The sequence below is a fragment of the Rhyacophila brunnea genome, unplaced genomic scaffold, assembly GCF_057557595.1.
Source record: "Rhyacophila brunnea isolate RB1 unplaced genomic scaffold, BYU_Rbru_1.0 scaffold_12, whole genome shotgun sequence".
Lineage (NCBI taxonomy): Eukaryota > Metazoa > Arthropoda > Insecta > Trichoptera > Rhyacophilidae > Rhyacophila > Rhyacophila brunnea.
In genome coordinates this window covers 5,888,236-5,911,645 of record NW_028232774.1, presented here as the reverse complement: position 1 = coordinate 5,911,645, position 23,410 = coordinate 5,888,236, and the positions used below count along the sequence as shown (strand labels likewise).

General features: G+C 33.7%; 2 protein-coding genes across 2 annotated transcripts in view; both read left to right on the top strand.

Annotated features, from left to right (window-relative positions):
* Positions 1-22,790, top strand: part of LOC147077701 (ovochymase-1-like) — a 153,942-nt gene extending 131,152 nt beyond the window's left edge. The window contains exons 18-20 of the mRNA XM_085960676.1: positions 17,518-17,697; positions 19,748-19,907; positions 22,476-22,790. Coding sequence (XP_085816802.1) covers positions 17,518-17,697; positions 19,748-19,907; positions 22,476-22,684 — 549 coding nt within the window. The 3' untranslated portion in view covers positions 22,685-22,790. The remainder of the gene's footprint in view (positions 1-17,517; positions 17,698-19,747; positions 19,908-22,475) is intronic.
* Positions 595-14,746, top strand: LOC147077702 (uncharacterized). The gene is made up of 7 exons (XM_085960580.1): positions 595-726; positions 1,188-1,390; positions 5,429-5,504; positions 7,537-7,736; positions 10,821-11,030; positions 12,370-12,531; positions 14,604-14,746. Exons 1-7 carry the CDS (start codon positions 719-721, stop codon positions 14,744-14,746), a joined length of 1,002 nt encoding a protein of 333 aa, XP_085816706.1. The 5' UTR covers positions 595-718.
* Positions 22,791-23,410: the final 620 nt, after the last annotated feature.

Below are 23,410 nucleotides of genomic sequence, written 5' to 3'. Positions count from 1 at the left end.
AGTATCTTTAGAATTATCTTCAAATGTGTAATTGTGCCCATTTTTGGATAATAAAATGCCTAATTCTTGTCAAATTTGGAATGACAAAGCTTCTAAAATATAATTTTTATCGTAAATATGTCACTATAAAATGTTACCATTAATTTTACTAATGGTTTTGTAAATGCGTTTAAAAATTAATGAATCTAAAAAATCTTAACACCACTGCACATGGACGTACTGAAATATGACTATATTCTAAAACATTAGAGCGAGAGGTTATTTTATGTAATAAAAATACTTTATGCAGTCATCAAATGTTTAAAATAAATATAACGGATAATAAGGCTTGAAAATTATATAAATAGATTATATACAACGTTTAACGAATGTCCAAGGTTATGCTCTGAAAATACCATAAAAGCTCCATTTTGACCTACGCTGAGCATGTGGGCCTTTAATATAGATATTAGTTTCAGTTTGTGGATTCTTTGTAATCCTGAGCCATATTGGTACATAATATTAAAATAAGTATTTATTTCTAACAGGAATTGGAGTGTGCAAAGGAGATAGTGGAGGTGGACTTGTGGTCAGCAGCATTGAACGAAATACAACAACATGGTATTTGAGAGGGATTGTGAGCACTTCACCTGCAAGTGAAAATAATGATAAATGTAGTACAAACACATATTCAACATTCACGAAACCCTTTGTGCATAAAGAGTTTATAGAGGATATTATGTACAAGTATGTTGAAAACTTTTATTATTCCTATATAATTAACTGAAAATAATATCGCCAGTTAATTGACTTTGAAATAATCGATCCGAGTTAAAATAAACCTTCAAAATTATGCACAAAGAGCTATTTGGCAGATTATTAATAATAATTTATGAAAGTATTGCTAATAACTACACCAATGATGACAATGTGAATTTAAATCCCATTTAGTCTAACTTTGTCTTAGATTTTTTTCTAATATGTATCTATGATTATAATTATATACGTGGCAATGAATTTAACATGATGATTTTGAACTCATTAATGTTTGCATTCCATCAATTATTTTGACTACATATTCGCACAAGAACAAATTTCCATGTTTACATTATACCTCTATGTAAATACCCAGTTCATGTACTTGAACTACGCAACGAAATCTATGCATACTGGATTAATCTTACGAAATATGTTTTTTATATTTTTAGGGAAGGATGTACGATGCCAAGTAATCCTTTGAATGGAAAGTTCGCAATCATTGGATTCCGGAACGCTGCTCCCGGAGAAGGGGTTGGTCATAAGTCACAGATCAGTTTAAGATGTGACAAAGGTTACACTCCTACGGATGCTGAGAACAATATTTGCGATGAGTTTATCGATGATTGGATCAAAGAATTTCCGACATGCGAAGGTAACATTTTTTCTTTCGTTTTTTCTTTCACACGCTGTTAAACCAAAATGCAGGTAGTGTAGTATATTGCCTAGTGAAACCGTCGTATAGTCATTAGCAGCGTAACATTCACAAAATCAGCCAAACTTTGAGAAATCACATAGATGTATTATGATTAGGGATTCCAATCCCGGGATCCAGAGCTATTTTTGATACCTATTGGTAAACATAATCCCGTAACTTTCGGGATTGATTTTTTTATCAATTTTTATGGAAAATAAAATAAAAACGAAAATATAACAGAAAAAATACTTTTGATACGAACGTAACAAATAACTACATTAGAAATAAACTGAGTTTGAATGAAGTTTGATTTATACCCAGGTGTAAGTTGCCGATTCATTTTATGTTTTCACATAAATTAATAAAAATGAGAAAGATTGGAAAAAAACAATGATTCGCACTTTTAACAAAGTAATTCTACCATGATCTCGTACGTTTTACGGCAGTTTCATATTTGGCCGACTAATTAGATTTATGAAGCGGAAAGGCCATACACCATGATTTGTTTTACTATTTTAAATCTTGCTAACCCATTCATTAAGTCTTTACTAGTCTTTACTTTAGCCTTACTCAGAAACAGCAATCTTATATTAAATTCACATTATTATTTATATTACAATATTATTTACTCCATTGAACTTATGTATTTCCAAGATTGAACGTACACAATATTAACAATAAATGTCTTAAATGGTATAAATTAAACTAGATTTATTTTTGACCGATTTAATCAATGTTATTTGTAAATATAAATTTTTTATATTAACAATGGAAATGCCAATCCCGGGACCAGTCCCGGGATCCCGGGATTGTCAAATTGTAATCCCGAAATCCCAGGATCAGAATTTTGGCTCGGGATTAGATTCCCTAATTGTGACCTCACCGGGAATTGACCCGAAAAAACTATTTATTAACTATTTTTTTTTAAATTCATGTGTACGTACGTGTCAATATTATTTTAAGCCTGTACTTGCAGCCGCATTTGCAAAATATACCAACAATTCTGTAAAGATGTGAATGTGGATTTTCAATAACCACCGTTATTGTAATGTTATGTAGAGTTCATTTTTCAACGTCATCCATAATCCATATTAAGTATTTACATGTTTACTGATGAACAAGATTCGTATTAGCAAACCCATATGGTTATAAGCGGGTTCGTTTAGTCGGGGAGTCAGTGACGCAATGCCTCAATACCTGACATATTATGTAGGTACCGTGTAAGGTCTTCTTTCGGCCATGTCCGATCCTAGTAGGATCATATGGGTCTCCACAGAGTGGAGGTTTGTATTAACATATTATGTTGTTTTTACGAGAAATGGATGTCAGCCACTAGCTCAACCTATTAGGTCCATACTCTCACTCATACACAAATTGGAAAACAATATGTGTATTTGCCAGACCCAGGATTTGAACTTGTGACCCACGACGCTATAGGCCAACGCTTAAGCCTCGCGGCCATCGTGGGAGGTAGTAAGGTTGTAGGTGCATAATAGCTACATACAACAGATAGCAGACAAGGGTTTGCGATGTGATAGAGTTCATTAAAAACCTCAAATGGAGATGGGCTGGACACATAGCTTGAAGAAGAGACAATCGTTAGACAAAATTTATCCATCCAGTGGTATCTAAGTACAAAACGTCCACAAGGTAGACCTAGAGCCCGCTGGATCGATGACATGACAAATTTCTGTAGAAGTACGTGGCAACGCAACGCACAGGACTGAGAGAATTGGAAGCAGATGGAAGAGGCCTTCATCCAGCAGTGGATAGATTCAGGCTGATAATGATGATGATATATATCTCTATATATATAAAAATCTCGTGTCACGATGTTTGTGGTCGAACTCCTCCGAAATGGCTTGACCGATTTTTATGAATTTTTTTATGTATATTTATTAAGTATGAGAATAGGTCAACAAGTATATTTCATACCGCTAGGTGATTAGGGTATCTCTATCCAGAAAATTTTATTTTAATTTTTTTGACAATTTTTTTTTTTGTATTTTTTTTATTATTTGGCATAAAAAATACCTATAACCCCAAATTTTCAGCCTCCTACCCCTACCCTCCCATTTTTTAATCGCCATTTTATTATTTTTGTATGAACAAATTTAACCGTCGTTCGTATTTCAAACAGAACGAAATTATTTATGTTGTTGAATGGCAGATGGCGCTACGTCCGAGAAGAATTCAAGAGAAGCGTCGCGTCATTTTGACATTTCATTCGGCATATCACAACGCAGTGCGTGCAAAATTTTGTACGATTTATTTTAATTTATCTATTTTTATGTGCGTGTATTACAGTGCACAATGCCAGAAAGACGCAAGGGGGGCCATTTGGGCCACCGAACGAATAAAGCAACAATCATGAGAAATAGTAGAGCAGAAAGAATAGACAAACAAATCCAACAAGATAACAAAAACGTGCGTGTAAGCATGTCGCAATTGCGTGCATCTCAATCACAAGAGGCACGAGCTGAACGAAATCAACAACGACAATTGGAATGGAGCCAAGCGCGCCGGTTTGTAGTTAACACACGCAGAGAAAATGACCGACAACGCCAACAAGTACATCGAACATTTACATCCGCTTCGTTCCTTCGTTTCGCATTCGAGTACGAGCCAGGTATTGAATATTCCGCTCATCCGAAAGTGCTGATTGGTGCTATGGACAAAGAATGTCCCCATTGTCATGCGCTCAAATTCAAACATGAGTTTGAAGCCGGGATGTGTTGCGCATCAGGAAAAGTGCAACTACCAGAAATTGAGATACCACCAGAACCATTGAACGGCTTGCTCATCGGCACGGTTTCAGATTCAAACCTGTTCCTGAAGTCCATTCGCACATTCAATTCATGCTTCCAAATGACTTCGTCCTGAGCAACAGAAATAGTTCACAATACTGCGGCAAATGGTCAACAATTCCATTCTACATTCAAAATCAAAGGCCAAGTATACCACAAAGTAGGCTCATTGCTGCCAATGCCAAACGAACCACATACATTTTTACAAATCTACTTCATGGGCGCGGGCAAGGACATCAATCATGTGGATGCACGTTGCGGCTACAATAGTCTCAATTCGCCTAATTCCAGGCGCATCGTCGGCGAACTGGACGCCCTGTTGAATGAGCACAATGAATTATTGAAATTCTTCAAAGCACACATGCACGAATTGCAAAGTGACAATCACGCTATTGTCATCAATCCTGATAAAACACCAGCTGGAGAGCACGTACGTCGATTAAATGCGACTGTTGTTGACGACATTGCTGGAATCATGGTTGGCGACCGCACATCGACGCGAGAAATCGTGATTCGAAGAAGAAACAATAATCTGGAGTTCATCGCTGACACACACCATTCATACGACGCTCTCCAATATCCGCTGATTTTCTGGAAGGGACAAGACGGATATTGCATAAACATTAAACAACGAGATCCTGTCACAGGTAATTCATTCATTATGAACATCATTACTCATTTTGAATTGAGAAAATGAATGGTTGATGTTTTTTTGTTTTTATCGGCGGTCAACGCTCCATTCCTCTTTCTGTCATAGATCCCATCCCCACACACTTACGATACATTCGTTATTTTTTATTTAACAACCAAAATATTCACTAGAAACAGCGCTCGAAATGAAAAAATTTACGAACCGGAGCGCTCGACAGTTTTCTGAAGATTTTTACATAGTAAAGTTATCAAAGTTTATGTATTTTTTTCATAAACATAAGTGTTAGATTTTCTATTATATGGCCTATCCAGCTCAGACGGTCAAATTATCTATTCCACGAGACGGAGCGAAAATTTTACCGATTTCACGAATAGGAACGGCGCTCCGGTGCGTTCCGGTTCATTTCGAGCCCTGACTAGAAATAATTTATATGGCAGAATAACGTTTGCCGGGTCAGCTAGTATATATATATATATATATCTTGTAAGGCTATGAATTGTTACAGCTGTTGATTGCTGAATATTATTGTCTTTTCAGTGACTCCTGTGACGCCGCAAGCTACTGTTTCGGATACGCATATTAGTGTTTCGAATGCGCAACCATCAACGAGAACGTAAGTAATCAATAATGTATAAATAATAGGCTCCTCGCACAACTAAACTCAACGATACATTAACTTAAAATTCCCCCTTTTATAATTACTACCCTTATTACCCTTTCACCTCCAGTTTCAAATAAAATAATATGATATGCGTTAATGAAGACGGAGTGGATCATCCAGAAGAAAATATTTTTAAATAATAAATATTATTCTTAACAAAATTTTATTTAACACAAATTATCATTAAATAATTACTTTTTTTTATTCAACAGATAATTCACAAGAATTAAGAAAGCAACATTTTAATTATTGAACACACATAGGTACATAATTTTGAAAACACTTCTGAGAAAATATATTATCACCAATAGAAAAAATCTTTTTGAAAAAAGTAAGACGAAGTAAGAATCGAACCTGAATCTCTCGGGTACCGCGCCCGCGCACATAGAACACTATGCTAAAGCTGCTATACTAATTACGACAAATTTTAACTATTAGCTCTTTTTTAATTGATTTATGCAACTAGATGACAAGCTCACACCACTAACATCTGCCATCTTTGTTCTGCTGATCGTTGTTCTTGGATAAAGCAGTTTTTAAAACCTTATAGCACCATGTAGGAGTGTGAAAAATAAACCTTTTCGGTACATCAAAACGTTCACAGGGATCTACTTCTCATTGCTCTATGTTTAACTCAATATGCGAAATATGGGGGGGTGCCTTCGATTACTTAGGCTGGTACTAAAATACATTAACATTTATTATGCGAGGCAATCCACTTGTAGATTAAGACCTTCATATTTTTAAGTATCGATAAATGCAAGGTTGTATAGAAAGATTGTATAGAACTTGAAGACCCACAAGAAGCAGGTAATATAGCGAACTACTGTCTAACAACATCTTCTTGGCCACGTACTAAAACTGTGAACTAACAAATTCTCCCATTTAGTCGACGACAGCGCCTTTCGGCTTGTGCCTAAATCTTCTAGTTGGACAGTAGACTGGGCGTCCTAATAATAATTGTCATTGTTCGGGGAGTGAAGGTGGGAAAACTGGTCGATTTTGAAGACTGAGTATATTTACTACCAGTATAAAAAAATACTTAGCATCGAAACTTGTTCCAAAATATTTACTAGTATTTGGGATATTATATAGATCGTTTGGCGTGCAGAGCTGTGCAAGTGCCTTTTAGAAGACATTTTTACACAAATTTTTTATATAATCATTATCCATTTTCACAATCACGCATAAAATTTGAATTCAGTTTATAAGTTCCAATTATAACAATAAAAAATCGAGAAACACGACGTGACGAAACCAGATAGACGCGTAAGTAAATACTTATCAGTCTCATACTCAACTGGAACTAACACTAACTCCATATTATTACTATTATAAAACAACTTGTCACCATTTCTGTCCTTCACTATACCAACTTTACAACTGGGGAGAAAGGGAGAGCAATGACGCCAATAACATTTGAGTATATTACGGCTCGACATACGTATATTATGCCATCTCGCTCGCGCGCATTAAATCTTTTCCACGCGGACGGTATACCAGTTGTACACTAATTAATTAGCCATTCGATATAATTAGCATGTTATCTAAATGCGGTAATTAAATAGTAATTAAATGCTTCGCGTCTAACAAGAATTGAATAGTATTGAAAGTCTACCAACAGTACAATCTAGTGAGTTGCGGCGATGATCTCATCGCATGCGCTCAAACTTCGAACAAGTTTATTGGGCCACACGTACTGAGTATGGGTAGTAGCATGTCGAGACTTGAGTACATAAACTGGTGACAGTATTTCTAACTCACCTCTAGTGAATACCCATCATACAGTGGGGATCAAGAAATGTATTCTTCTTCCTCACGTTTAAGATTCGTGAACCTTGTGTTTTGGCTTTTAACCCACGGTATTTACGGTTATAATTTCATCCCCCCAAGTTACGCCGAACAAATTGTTATACATCCATTAAATTAACTGAGTGATTATGTTAGATGATGATGAACATTTATGAACATTTAAAATTTTCAGTGAAGGCTGTGTGATACCGAATCATCCACCAAATGGCAGATATACTGCATTAAATTTGGACGACAAGAAACCAGGAGACATTCTACTACCAGGTTCAATAATTTCCTTGGAATGTACATCTGGGTATAGTTCTACTTCTGAAGCAAATGTTTGCGATGTTAACACCAACAATTGGAAGACAAACCTGGGAACCTGTTCGAGTGAGTTAATAATGTATCATAATGTTAATAAGTTAACATAATTATGATTGGTTGACAATAATTTACAACTCATATGAAGACAATCTCACTTAACTTTCTTTGACTGCCTAGTTATCAATAATTATTATTGTTATACATTAAAATACGAATAATTCTCAGGGTGACGCCGGTCACACTAGAAAGGATAGGTATGATTTACAGTACGTATTTCTTTTTGACCAAGTCCGATCCTAATAAAATCATAATATGGGCCTTCGAACCCGAAACCCACGAGCTTATTGGCCGATGCTTAAGACGCTCGGCCATTGTAGGCGTATATGTCGACAAAAATACGTAGCTAAAAGCAGATTTCTGCTATTTTTTTTTTTGTAAATGAGTTTGAATACTGTGTAAAGGCCCACATGCTCAGCATAGGTAAAAATGGAGCTTTTATGGTATTTTCAGAGCATAACCCTGGAATTTTTTTAAACGTTGTAGATAATCTATTTATCTAATTTTGAAGCCTTATTATCCTTTATATTTATTTTAAATATATTTTATGACTGCATAAAGTATATTTTTTATAACAAAATAGTATTCTTTTAAACATCTCGCTCTAATGTTTTAGAATATAGTCATATTTCAGTACATCCACGTGCAGTGGTGTTAAGATTTTTTAAATTTATTAATTTTTAAACGCATTTACAAAACCATTAGTAAAATTAATGTTAACATTATAATAATAGTGACATATTTACGATAAAAAATTATATTTCATAATCTTTGTGATCCCAAATTTGGCAAGAATTAGGCATTTTATTATTCAAAAAATGGGCACGATTAACACATTTGAAGATAATTCTAAAGACATTTATTATAAGCTATATTTTTCACCATTTAAATTTGATAAACATTCTACGAATAATGATTGCTTTATAATAATTATTGACCTAAGAATGAGGTGGTATTTTTTTGAAATATGCCATTTCTATTGGCATTTCCCAACAGGTTAAGCTACAACATACGGCCGTAGCCATAAATTGACAAACGATAATTGAAGTAGGGAGTAAGATCATGGTAACGCGCGTGTTTGAATATGTACCGTTAAAAAAAATCGGTTAGGTAATAAAATGACTCTGGAAGTACACACGCCAAAGTATTATTAAAATTATTCAGTAGTATTGCGTATTATTCTACTTATTTTAATTATTTGTATCAAAACAATATTTTATCGAATAAAAGTCTTTTCATTATGATAGTAGATACATAATATATTTCTCGACATTATTTCAATATGTGTTATCGTCAACTACTACAATGTGATTAGAATGAATGCACCTAACAAAGAATTACGATATGTTTAATCGGAAATCAATACTTAACTGCAGTTCGAATGAAATCGAAATAATTAAATAAGTAGTATATTGATTTTTCAAAATACCTATAATATAGATTACTTCATCATCAACTTCATCACTCAATCAGCATCACGCAGACGATCGAGCGAAATTTCTTAGTGGGTTTGATGTATTCAGAAATGCATTCACCAAGTGGATTTTTTTATTATTTAAAACAATTATTAGTACGTAGACACATTTACATATTACGTGCAACGGGCGAATGGGTAACGAGGAATTCGCGACCCAGTTGTAAATAATATTATTCGATTACATTAAATTTGTTTAATCACGAGTTTACGTTATGGGTTGATAATCAAAACGGCATCCCCCTAGTTTTGCGCCGGGCACCTAGCAACGCCTCTATCGATATATTATATTTTTATGGGCGGGGATTTTGAACTATGTCTGTCTGTTTAGGTCAATCAAATATTCGGTTTGATCGTAATAATGTATCAGAATTAGGGATTGCAATACCGGTATTCAATTTTTTGTCGATACCGAAATACTGGTTTCAAAATTCCAAAATACCGGTATTTTCGGTATTGAGAAAGCATACCTACACGTTAATGTTTTAAAAAAAATAATTTAGTTTTATTTTCATTACTTAATATTGTACTTATATTAAATTTAGTATCTGCGTCCAACGCAACTGGTTGCCCATCGGGTGGAGATTAGATTTTATTAGCATGTTATTTAAATGTGGTAATTAAATAATAATTAAAACGTCTGCAGATCGCAATTATATTGACTGAAACCAACAAAAGTTAAATAATAATAAAACAAAATCCCTCTAATATACTTATAGAATTGTCGCAAAGAATTTCTAAATAGTTCGCGAAATATTTATAAATAGAAAACATTCATGGCAAATATTTCCAATTATTCTATAACTATTGATCCAACGTTGATAGTCCATCCAACAAACGTTGAATTTAAGAGAGATTTTCCTGTACCTAGGCTTATAGTATTTGTAAAAAAAATTAATAGCTACATTTATTATTTATATGCACTTCTTTTTCTTACTATAATATGTTTTGACGAATACCGGTATTCAATAAGAAATACCGAAATACCGGTATTGATATATTCATTTGGTATTGCAATCCCCAATCAGAATATCACAATGGTAAAATATTATATTATATTCTAAAATACAAGGTAGCCCTGTCGCCGGGCCAACTCTAACAGAAATACTCTGTAAAATCTTGGGAATGGGACGACTGGACGCCAGAACAATTGGACGCCGCACTGTCGTAGACACGAATACAGAACTTAGACGAGGAATTTTAATCAGTTTCTATCTACTACTTAGTAGTTTTAATTCATTTTACTCTTACCATAATGTTTTTTTACTACGGATTAAGAATTACCATACCTAAGGCTTTATATAAAATAAAAAACTCTTTTTTCGTTGGAACTTAAACATGTGCACGATTAAATCATTATTTACATGTGCATATTTAAATTCTCGCCAACTATTAATTCATAATATAATAATTTAAATATAAATAATTATATTAAATATTTTTTAAAGTACCTATAAGTACCTAACGTCTATTTAATTTCGAATTGCGTGGCGTCCAGTTGTCCCGGCGTCAAATCGTCCTAGACCCAAAATCTTAATACCATATTAAATGTAGGTACAGATCGCTTATGCTGGTAAGTATTTATATGCTATAATTTCATTTTCTTGTTTGTGTTTCAGAAATGTGCGACTCTCTTGATAGTGTAACCGTCAAGTTTAGTTGTTCTAACCCATTATCCAAAGATCTAGCGAACGGTTGCGACGTACCCGTTTCTTCTGGATCATTAGCCACTTTGACGTGCGAAGTAGGACACTACTCCAAAGAACGATTACCAACCTTGCTTTGCAAAGATGGATTTTGGGACCAAACTATTCCGAAGTGCACTGCAAGTAAGATAAACTAATGCATATTATATTAATTACTTCTGTGTTTGTATGCATTTGCAAATATGTGTACCATGTATTTTGATAATGTGATTTTTTTTTCGACTAAAATAGGGAAGTTTCACTGCTCATTTTTTATCTAATGAGAAATTATTTTCAAGAGTGGAAAATAACATGAGATACAAAATGTAGTGCATTTTTTCAATATTTTACATGCTAAAAGTAACAAATATAATACCAACCCAATAGTAAAATAGCATACCAACAAACACAAAAATAATAAGTGCGTTCTTTAAAAACCCGCAATTTCCTTTGACGCAGATGACGCAATAGATACGTCAGGAAATTTTAAAAGGGACTTTGCAACAGTTCAAACCATCATGTAATTAATAAAATATATAACAATCTTAAATAGTATTTTAATGTGATCAGCAACATTCAGGGCGCTCTTTATTTCTTGCGTGTAATGGGTTGCCCCCCATTAAGTCATAAGCCAAACCTACCGTCAAAGTCTTGGTCCATGTCCGACTGGCTTTCGCATTCCCATCTTATTAATTTGGTTTGGGCAACGTGTATTTTTTTATATTTTTCTTATGATTGCTTCACGATTTTCTACTTTTTAATAATAAATATAGGTACATATACTCAAATACAACGGATAGGTATATATACGGGAAAAATAATTAAAAAAATATGTAATACTTTTTTTTATTTGTTTATCCAAAAACACTTCAAAAATACCATAAAAATAATATATTCAATATTTTTTGATAATTATATTATCATAAATAATCAATCCACCTTATATAATCCAATAATATTTTTTTCCCGTTCAGAATCTAATATGGTTGTGGCTGAAACTGAACTTTGAATATAACCGTTAACAATAGCTGCCAATATTCGGCCGATACATAATTAAATTTACATCATATCCGGGTCACGTCTCTTGATTACAAATTTATATCTAACAACCACAATTTACAATGACATCTATCGGCAAAATTAAAATAATGATTCCATAGGATATAAAATTTATGGTAAAAACGATTTCTGTTTTGCTCAAAAATCGACACAAAAATTTGTACTTTGCGTGATAGAGGTAGAGTATGCATTGGGTATGTGTTTTAGTTTTTTTAACCATTTTCAATAAATCTCCAATATTTGATGTAATTTAATTTGATTTATTATGCTTTTTATGTCCGCCTATTATTGGGACCATCGCATGTTCTTTTATTATATATTCTCATTATACTTATTCTCTAAGATTCATACTGTTAATTTACCTAAATAAACAAAAAAAAAATGGTTAAAAAAATATGCAAATACATAAAATTGTGTGTTTTAGTATGCGGAAAATCGGCATCCATGTCAGAAGATAATGATAAATATGCGAAGAAAGGGGAATTTCCTTGGAACTCAGTAATATATTATAAGCGCCCCACCTATGATGCATCGTTTCGATACCATTGTGGTGGGATTATTATAAGCAGACAACATGTTATTAGCAGTGAGTATAATAATATCATTTAGTTTTGTTACATTCAAAATTAGAGAGAAAGAGAGAGAAAAGACTGAAAATCATGATTCCGTCACCTAGGTATAATTGCTTCAATTTTGGCTAAAAGCACTTGACCCAGGACACCGCCATCTTTAGATTAATAAAGGCTGCGCATAACTTTTTGCACAAGCAATGAGTGGTCCACTTTTCAGCTGTCAAAATCAGATCCCAGATTGCTTGACATATTGATTCGCCCTTTCTCGTTTCAAATTGAATTATGAAAAATTCTCAAATCAAATATATTATTAGCTATCAGTGTTATTTATAAATAATATACATTTCTGTTATTCATCAACTGTCAAAGTCAGACCAGACCTTCACACAAAAACCGGTGATAATATCGATTTTCAAAAAATATGTAGCATTGATCTATGCATTACATTTGTAGAAAGTGTATTAATGCTAGTGTATTATTTATCATTTAACTCATCTATCCGAATCAAACCATTCCCTGTGTCAAGGCTTACTTTGATCGTCACTTCCAATTATTAATAACACAGAACCACAAAATCAGAATAACTCCAAGGTCTCCAAGATACGTTAAAACAATCTAAAAGAATACTCCAACAAGTGAACATGACAGACGCGTCAGTATGAGCACTCTATAGACAATGACAGGTCATCCATAGACAACGGTAGGGGCGAAAAGTAGGACCAGTCGTGTAATGTATCGGCTTTCTTCTTCAGTGGGCAATGCCCAGGTCCACCGACGTGAATGCCAATACAAATTAATAATCCCACGATAGCGTTGCAAGCAGAAATAATTATTTTCCTTACTGCCGCTTCGTGATAATATCGATAATATGCTATTTCAAAAGGCAGTAACTTTCAAACAAACCACAAGTCATAAAATTAACAGTTATTTCAAAGTTATTATGATTACTGATTAGTCGTGAATTACCTACCAATTTGATGTGGCATTGTTTCACATTCCATCGGACACTCATCTGCAGCCCTATGTTCTAACTAGTGATATCAAGTCACCCGACGACATGACGTAATTGTAACGTCAGCCAATACACGCTCGAGGCAAGCCGCCCAACACACACTGCTCACCATAGATATTATTACGCTGAAACACCTATTTGTGTATGGGGACAATGAATAACGCCAGCATTTTACTAGCGTTATTTTCTCGAATGCTATTATCACTCCAGTAGTACGTCACAATGATATCTATGACAATGATGTCATATGACGTCATGTCGACTGGGCGACTACAACTCGTAAGTTCTAACATAAATGGCCCATGGACACCAAGATAACTCGATAATTACCTACTTTAGTGCGCAGACACACGAGTCGATAGTCGATAAATATTAATCAAATACGTTAAGAAATACATGTATGATACAATTTGAAATAGTAAGTATTCAACACAAGTTTAACAATATAAATTTCGTAAGTAAATATATTATATTATATAAAGCACTAAAAAAATTATGACATGTACTTAATAAAAATATTATATACGAGTACGTAGTTAAAGTAAGTAAGTATATTATATTAATTGATTCAATATTTATTTTGTTGAATTCCATTTTACAAAATATGATAATAAAAATTTAAACTAAATTAAAACACCATTATCAAAACTACAATGGTGTGGTTACCGAAATGGCTATCGACTTCAAAAAATCCTGTAGAATTCAATATAATTTGTTAAGGTGGATACCTTTATTATAATATACGACTGCTATGAAGTTGAGCTAGCACCCAAATGGCGTCGCCAAATTGTTCCCTATTCTAGTTATTCCTTGAATCATCTACAAAACGGTGAGATATTTTTTATAATGCCATATTATATTAACCGATTCAACGTTGAACAAAACGCAACGCGCAACTTTCAACAGGTTATTTTTCTTTCATCTGTTTTCTTTTCTGTCGGCCACTTGCAACTTTTGTTTTACGCCAATCAATGGATCGTCGATGCATCGATCTCCATGGCATCTCATTATATATTTATATATATATCGATTTTATACTATATTATAATAATTTATTGTTATGAAAATTTCTAGCTGGACATTGTGTCAGTCCTTTAGGCATTCCAATTAAACCAAGGGAACTACTGGTAGCAGTAGGGAAACTGTTCAGCGAGCTTAACCACACAGAAGAAATAGAGCATGCGTACATTCAAAAAATTCAGGTGAGATATAAATAGCTACACGTAACTATTATGATGGATAGCGGTGGTTCATAATATGTAGATATGTACGGCTTAAACATTCAAACGAAATATTTTTGGTTTCTATGTAGTGGGCACTTGATCGACAAGTCAGTGGTTAACTTTCAAAACAGGGCATGTCCCATATATGCCGAAAATGAGTTATTATCGAAATATCATTCTATAACCTCATACACACTTTGTTGACTTTCAAAAATATCCACAAAACACCAATTTCATATTGAAAAGAGGTTTCAAAAAGTAGGTTGACATTCAAATAGGGACACGTCCAACGTCGTTGATATTCGAATTGAGACATGTCACTTTCAGCTAATGGCGGGATTGTATTGAGTCACGTGACCATGTATGTTGTCATACAATCTGACAGTTTGGTTTTTGTCGCGTGCGTGTTTTCGCTCTGTGTTTTTATTTGAAAAGCTTATTTATCTCTGAGGAGTGAATAGTGGACATGTCCAGTTTTGAAAAATAACCACTGAAGTATCTGCTACGTACTTGTAATCTTTATTTTTTGTAGGAAACTTTACAGGCAATTTATTTTTTTCTGAAATATCAGTTTTCCATCTCAACGATATCAGGGGAAAACACACTTTCATTTTCAACAATACCATTCTGTCTAACCCATCGTACGATTAATCAAATGCACCACATATTTCCGTAAACCTATAACCTATATATTTCCATTGACCGCCAAAGATTTACCGGTAACCACATGTCAGCGTGATACTGATGGCAGAAAGAAAGAGACAACACAATATAGAAAACACGAAAGAGATAAAGAAAATTAAATGTCCATAGACAATTCGGTGTCGAACGACGCTCTGACTCGGCCTGGTATAGCGTAAACTGGTTCATACAAAATGAACATGACAATTTTTGACCGGATGTTGTCCAGGCCCGGGAAACATGACGTCTTTGCTCGAAAACCTCCCAGCGTAGCGTGAGTAAGACTAAACGCCAATTCGTGCTACACCGGGCCGTTTTTATGAGTACCGGACCTTGACCGGGCAACGACTCAGGCCCGTACTCGGTTAGTTGTACCGTGAAAACCTTCCAAAATGTACGTAACAATATTTGATACAAAATTGAGACAATGCCCTAAATATGAACTTCACAGAGTACAGTTACGAATGGCGGATATTTATGAGAATATCGACGAATTGAAGGGTGTCCTGGCGGTGGGTAAGACGGAAGAGCTAGGCAAAATTGTAAAGTTATTTAACAGAATAGGACCTGATCGACGGATCCCCTTCTAGAAGAGTAAAGGCGATATGACAGCGAGTCGCAGTCAAAGCCTCGGTAAAATCACAAAAAAAATAGATGTACCTAGTGATAAATAAATAAATAGATAATATTATATGTAAAAAAATATTTTTAGAATATATTACATCATTTTCATCCTACAGCCGGAGTGGAAAGTTATAAAGAATATACTCTACAGTCTACGTGCTATTACCAAATAACGACATCATTCAGTGTGCTGCCAATAACACAATTTTTATTTTAGCCAGTTTAAAACATTATGTTGTACCTAATGTGTTTTAACGTGCCAGCAGCAACGTGTCTCCTACTGGTGACGTTTTGTCTCCCTTTATCCGAACGATGTGTCATTCTTTTTCTCTCAAGTTATGAGGAGCGGAGTCAATCACTGCAATGTTTAAAAATACTTTCTCTATTCGACAGTCCATGTTCATCCCAGTTCACCATGCGGTTCAAAGAAATATTCTGTCGTAGACTGTTTGGAATGATAATTTGTTATAATTTTCAATACGTTATAATTTATATACCTCCGTATTTTATATAATAACCAGTATTCCCAAAATGTTTACCTACCACCTTGACAGGAAAGTACCGCAAATCTGCCCTCTCCCATCCTCTTTAAGAGTGCCAAGGGATGATCGGTATCACTATTTATCTGTTTCGTATATTATTTGTTCGTATTTTATTACAGATTTAAGGGCGCCTTATATTTTTAATTATGTGTGGCCCTTAATTTCAATTTCAATTTAAATTTAAATTTATTTATTTTTAGCATATTGTGGATATTACAAATTATAAGTTTAAGACGTTCACAACATGACATGAAACATTATTATAAAGAAGAAGAAAAAGTAATAAAAGCGATAAAAATGAAAATATAAAAAGAGACCATAATATAAACATACAAAAGCAGTGACAATACAATAATTATACATATATAGAATTTCAAAGAAGTACACCGAGTTTGTTGAGGAGGCCCAATTTTAAGAATTTATAAAATAGCGTCTACCTAAACTCACCCTCTCGCAAGTGGAATATATCAACACCTGAAGCAATTTGGTTGAACATAGTATTCGCCCTCCCAATTGGCATTACCAGTGGCAGTTTAGTTCTGCGCCTTGTGAGAATAAACAACTGATGCTCTCTATTTCTATGATAGTTATCAGGGACATACAGGTCAACACTGCCCAGAATGGCAAAGTTCTAATTTATACCTCGTATAAGTCGAAAAAAATAGTAATAATAATAATATGTGGTTTTAATTGAATAATAAGCCAAATTCCAGTTTTTATTATTACTTGGAACAAATTTATTCTAATGCCGTTATTTGTAAATGAATATTTCTATCAATTAATTATACATCAAGCCTGTGCTATAAGAAACATAATGTGGAAAGGAATTAAGGCCGAGTAATGCGGTACACTGACGCAGTTGTATTGACTATTTTAGTAGGGAAGATGATAAACCACGATTTGATTTTATGATTTCAGGTTAAAAAAATTGAACTTCCAATTGTTTTTGGAGCGGTCTCTGACGAATATACGAACGATTTAGCGATTCTTGTATTAGAAACGCCAATAATCTTTTCTGAATATGTAATGCCGATATGTTTAGATCTTCACGATTCAGAAAAGGATAAGCAACAATCAAAAGATGGAACTCTAGCAAGGGTATGTACACAATTTAAAATAATTAAAAGAATGCTTTTAAATATGGAAACCTATTTAAAATAATATTATAAACTTAGTGGTCGAGTAGTTTGTACGTTGTTCAAAAGGTTAAATAACATGTTAAAAACGTGGGTATTTGAAAAAAATTGGATATTTTTGAACTGACTCCCAGTCGGATTCATGGATTTTTTTAGAATCCTCCTGATATGTGTTCTAATGCTTTACAAAAATATGTATTTTAAAAAAACTTGAATATGTAAGTACCTACTTAATATTGAGATCTTGAATGCAATAGTATATTAGTCATTTATCTAACAATACGTTCAATTTATCGTCATTATTTTTTTCTAGCATATTATTGTATGAACACATAAATTTAGCTACAATTCATACGTTGGGTGTAGGGATTTCAATACAGAATGAATATTTCAATACCGGTATTTCATATTAAATACCGGTATAAAAATAAGTATCTATCAATAAATATAGCTATTAAAATCTATTTTGAACAATATTTTGTAGCAACCTAAAGTACATACCCACATTTATTATGTTGACCATTATAAATATGTATAGATCATAAAATTTTAGAACTGCTAGAATTTTTACAAATAATATAAGTTCAGGTATAATAAAATTTCTCTCAATTGTTGGATTTTCTATCAACGTTGGATCAATAATTATAGAATAATTAGAAATATTTGCCACGAATGTTTTCTTTTTCAAAATATGTTAATTCATCGAAACAATTATATAATATCATGTATTTAAGTAGGTATATTTGAGGAATTTTGTATTATTATCACTTAACTTTTGTTTGTTTGAGTCAATATATTTTCGTTCAGGCAGCATATCCTATACAAAATATTTAATATACTATTAGTAAGTAATGAAAAAATAACATTAAATTCATTCTCGAAAAACATAAACGTGTATGCTTTCTTAATACCGAGAATACCGGTATTTTGGATTTTTGAAACCGGTATTTCGGTGTGAATAAAATAAATAATAAAATACCGGTATTGCAATCCCTAGTTGGGCATAATACGCAGGGATCTGAATAAAAATAAATCCATAAGGCCGGTGAGAAAAATAACAAAACCATAAAGTACCTATAATTATAGAATAATCAATGAAATAAAAAAATAATTGAACTATATAATATTTAGACAGCTATCTTAGTATCTCATGGACATTTAAATTGTAATATATCAAGTTTAACTTCCATTTCTAGTATTCAGCACCATAAATTTCATGTCTTAAATGAAACTTTATGGAATCAGATGGAAATTATAGCTTTCCCAAGCTATGCGGCCAAACTATACGTTAGTAGGTACTAAAATTATATATTTTAGTATTGAATAAAAATAATAATGACACAATCAATATGCTAATTGAATGAGTTCAATCAGTGAATAATGCAGCAATCATAAAGTAAACAAAAACATTGCGAAAAAAATCTAGAATTTTAAATAATATTTTATTAGTAGCTATCAACAGCAATTGGAAAATACCGATAAAAAATCGTAAAGTAGCTCAATGTAATTGACGCTTTATATTTTTCTTTACTTATACTTCTAAGTAGGTAGGTACCTGCTACATAATTTATATAGCAAATATGTTTGAATCGTTAATTGAATGTATTATTTTATGAAAACATGTTTTTTTTTATTTCTCCGAACACTATAGGAATGTAATAAATATTAATCGTATTTTTGAGATTGTGTGTTACCTAAATATATTTCGTATTACCAAAATTCACTCTGCTAATATTTATTAATATAGTATAAAAATAAATCGTTTGTAATATCATTCGAAATCTGGCAACACTACGCCAAGCAAATGTTCACGCACACTGTCACGTATTTCCGAAAAACTCTTGAAAGGGGCGTGAAGATCGCATGGTGGGGGCGACCCAAGCGCGAGAAAAAATTCGTCATCTGTTCGGGTACAAACACTCATTATCGCTCTATCTATATTTTTCTATAATCTAAGGTTGATGGTTAATAAATATTTTCCCCTATATTGTAACACTGGCTTTCTTCCGCAGGTGGCTGGATTTGGCTACGAAAATGACAAAGGTCCGATTTCAGAAAGGCTGAAAGCGCTGACGTTGCCAATAATTGATATTCCAATGTGTAAAAAAATTGCAAATGAAAATTTTGTGAAAGACCTGACGCCCGACAGGATTTGTGCGGGTGCGGTAGATGGTATGGTTATTTTTTTACCTTAATTTATTGTTGACTCACAAAGTTGTCACGAAATAAGTGTCAATAAAAGACTTCATCAAGACTATTGTAACATATAACTTTACTCTAAAATCAATTAAAAAAGTGATACATGACGTGATCTGTCATATTCCGGCAGTTAATTATCCCGGGAAATTAACATTGAAGTTAATCCCTCCAACAAAAACCCGCCCCGCACCACACTCGGTCTTAATCGAGCGTATGACGGGACGTGGCGATGTGAAGCATCTATTTCAATTTTGCCTAACTCATGACCACGTTAACCACATTAACCACGAGTTATCCAATGTCGTTGGTAGGTGGCTCTCGTAGTGCAGAGCGAAAGAGGGAATGGGACAACTGGGCGCAAGGACAATTGGACGCCGCAGTGTCGAATGCAATAAATAGACGTTCGTCACGTTAGGCATAAAGCTCACCAAGAAAGCGTTCGGTGCGCTTACTACTGAGTAGGCCCCTCCCACCCGCGCATTACCCTTCACCTATGTAATAAGGGGCCCAAGAAGCACAAAATAATTATTATTATCAGCGTCTCTCATAACAAAGCAATAAAAATATTATATTATTTCTCGGGGCTTGTAATTAATATTCACGATGACATCATTCTACCAGCGAAATATTGGACACGCAGCAAACTAAACAATGGGTTCACTGTTATTAAATAATGGCTTCTCGCCCGTCTATCGACGACGCTTCGAGGAGCGTGATTTTGGTTGCCGTGTTCAATGAATGGACTACGTTGTATTTTTGTTAATTCGTATCACTGAGAAGCCAAAAAATGATGAATCATGGGGCACGCGGGTACAATGCGTCGTCAAATCCAGTGTGCGCTGGCGTATTTGATTACGTTGATTTTCATTTTCGATGATTCACATAGAATATGCGCGAGCGCCCCGCAAGTCCGCTTTAGTGGACTTTATGCCTTATTAGACAGTAGACGAAGTTCAGTTTCTATCTACTACTTGTTTTTTTTTCTTATGTTTTTTATTGCGGATTGAGAATATAAATAATAATATTAAACGTATGTTTTAAAAGTACCTATAATTCACGAACGTATGTTTATTTTAGAATTTCATTCGATTGCGTGGCGCCCAGTTGTCCCGGCGCCGAATCGTCCTAGTCCAAACGTCAGCTGAATGCAGAACTATTCTAACTCACATTTGAAATATTTTGCAAAAGAGTTTTTTGAAACAGCCAACTTCAGTTATTTATTATTTATATGGACAAGTGTATGCACCATTTTTTTCATCAATAATCTTACTAAAATATGATGCATCCATTTATCCATAAAGATAATAAATAATTTCAGTAAGTTGTTTAAAAAAACTCTCTCCTCAAAAATTTCAAATGTAAGTTAGAATAGTTCTGCATTCAGCTGACGCAATGTTTCCCAACCATATTTGTGCCATGCCCCACTTCAACGCTTTAAAAACCTAAAAAGTAAATATTTATGTATAGTATGTTACATGTACAACTCGAAAGAAAATTATTGCGATTCTTATGGTATACCTACTTTCTTTTCAAATAAATTTCAAGACAACCTTTTTTCCCCCTAAAATATTGAAATTGCCCCCCGGTAGGGCGTACGCTTTAGACCCTAGACCCTGGACATAGGATAGACCTAGACGGACCTAGACAGAGTTAGACTCTGCGTAAGACATTGGCCTTCCATCCAGGAGCTCCGGGTGTAAAATCTTAATCGCCGCCCGGTAGCAAATATTATTTGATTACATTTTTTTAAAACATAATTTACGTTATGCAGTTATATAACACGTGAATCCTGAAAAAATGTATATGTCAGTAAAATTTCATGAGATGGTCATTCAAGTAACTGTACTACAAATGGCTTGAATTTTAAAATGAATAAAATTAAACTTGGTCATTTAAGGTCTAACAATTATTTATACCAGCGCTGTTCACCTGGCGGCTCGCAAAAAAATTTTGCGGCCCGCGAACTGTTCAGCAATTTTTTCCATCAGTGAAGTGTGATATAACACAATTTAATTTCATATTTATTCATTTATTCAAACATTGCCTAAATATGAGTGCTACTAATAAAAGAAAGAATGAAGTTGAAAATCGAGAATTTCAAGAACGGTGGGAGATTGATTATCTCTTTATTCTTAACAAAGGTAAACCACAGTGTTTTGAATGTTTACAAACTATAGCTGTGTGCAAAGAATACAACTTAAAGCGCAATTACCAATCTATGCATGAGCAAAAGTGTTATTTTTGATTTTGGCTTTTGAATTGACATAAACTGAATTTTCATTTACCTATCCTCTTTAGCCCCGAAATTGTCGCTAAAGAAAAAATGGCCCACGGCTTAAAAGAAGTTCGACAGTAATAAGGCATTGGATTATCGTTGCGATAACATAGTAAAGACTAGAGTTTAAAATAAAAAAAATTAAGCCATAATATGTCCGGCCGGTCAAGAGACAAAGGTTTTTTGATTTTGACTCAGTTTTTTTCCCACTGTGATTATGATGAATGATAAAATAATTTTATTTACTCGAATATTGTTTGTTTTAGGACGCCGTAATTTATGCAAAGGCGACAGTGGAAGTGGACTTGTCATAAGCAATGTGGAAAACGGCACGACTGTATGGTATCTAAGAGGTGTAGCTATTTTGGTTCCGAGTTGTGATCCACAGTATTTATCACAATATACAGTGTTCACGAGACCATTGTATTACACATATTTCATTGAGAGTGTGTTAAACGCACGTGTATCTGATTAGATAGTTCATGATACCTATTAATTAATATAGTCTCTTTTATAAAATAAAATAATATATAAGTATGTCATTTTAAAACCATTCGCCAAATAATTAAATATTATTAAAAACCTTGTTGTATTTATCATTTCCATAGTTTTTTCAAATTGTTATTTTTTTTCAATTTATGTTATGTATCTGTGGCGAATCCAAAATACATTCATCAAGAGGACGTAAACGAGCACCAACAATTAAAAATTGCCGATACAATTGCTGAAGAAATGGTGAAACTATTGCCCAGTTGCTGGGCAATGTATGTGAGGGCAAGTGAGGCAGATGTATTTTGTGCGTACACGTAACTTGAGATAAAGCAACAACAGCCAACAATAAAGTTTCTACAGCATAATATTATATCGTCCGAAAAAATCCAATAGGATTGTGATCCTGTTCTACTACTAAACACACGTAAAACAATAAGTAGTGATATAAACCAGAAATTAGTTATTGATAATTATTTATTAAAAAACTTTAAACGAATACTTTACAAGACCGATTACTATAATACTACCAATCACTCTTCAAATTTAGGCAACTGGAGACTCATACAGGAGTTAAGTGTATTTATCCAGGGTGTTCAACTATTCAATTACTCACATTGTTCCAGATCCAGACGTTTGTGCAGCTTTGACAGTTGGCCTTTTCATATTTGAATCATTATATAGTTTGGCTTCCACGTTCCATAGCTCTGGA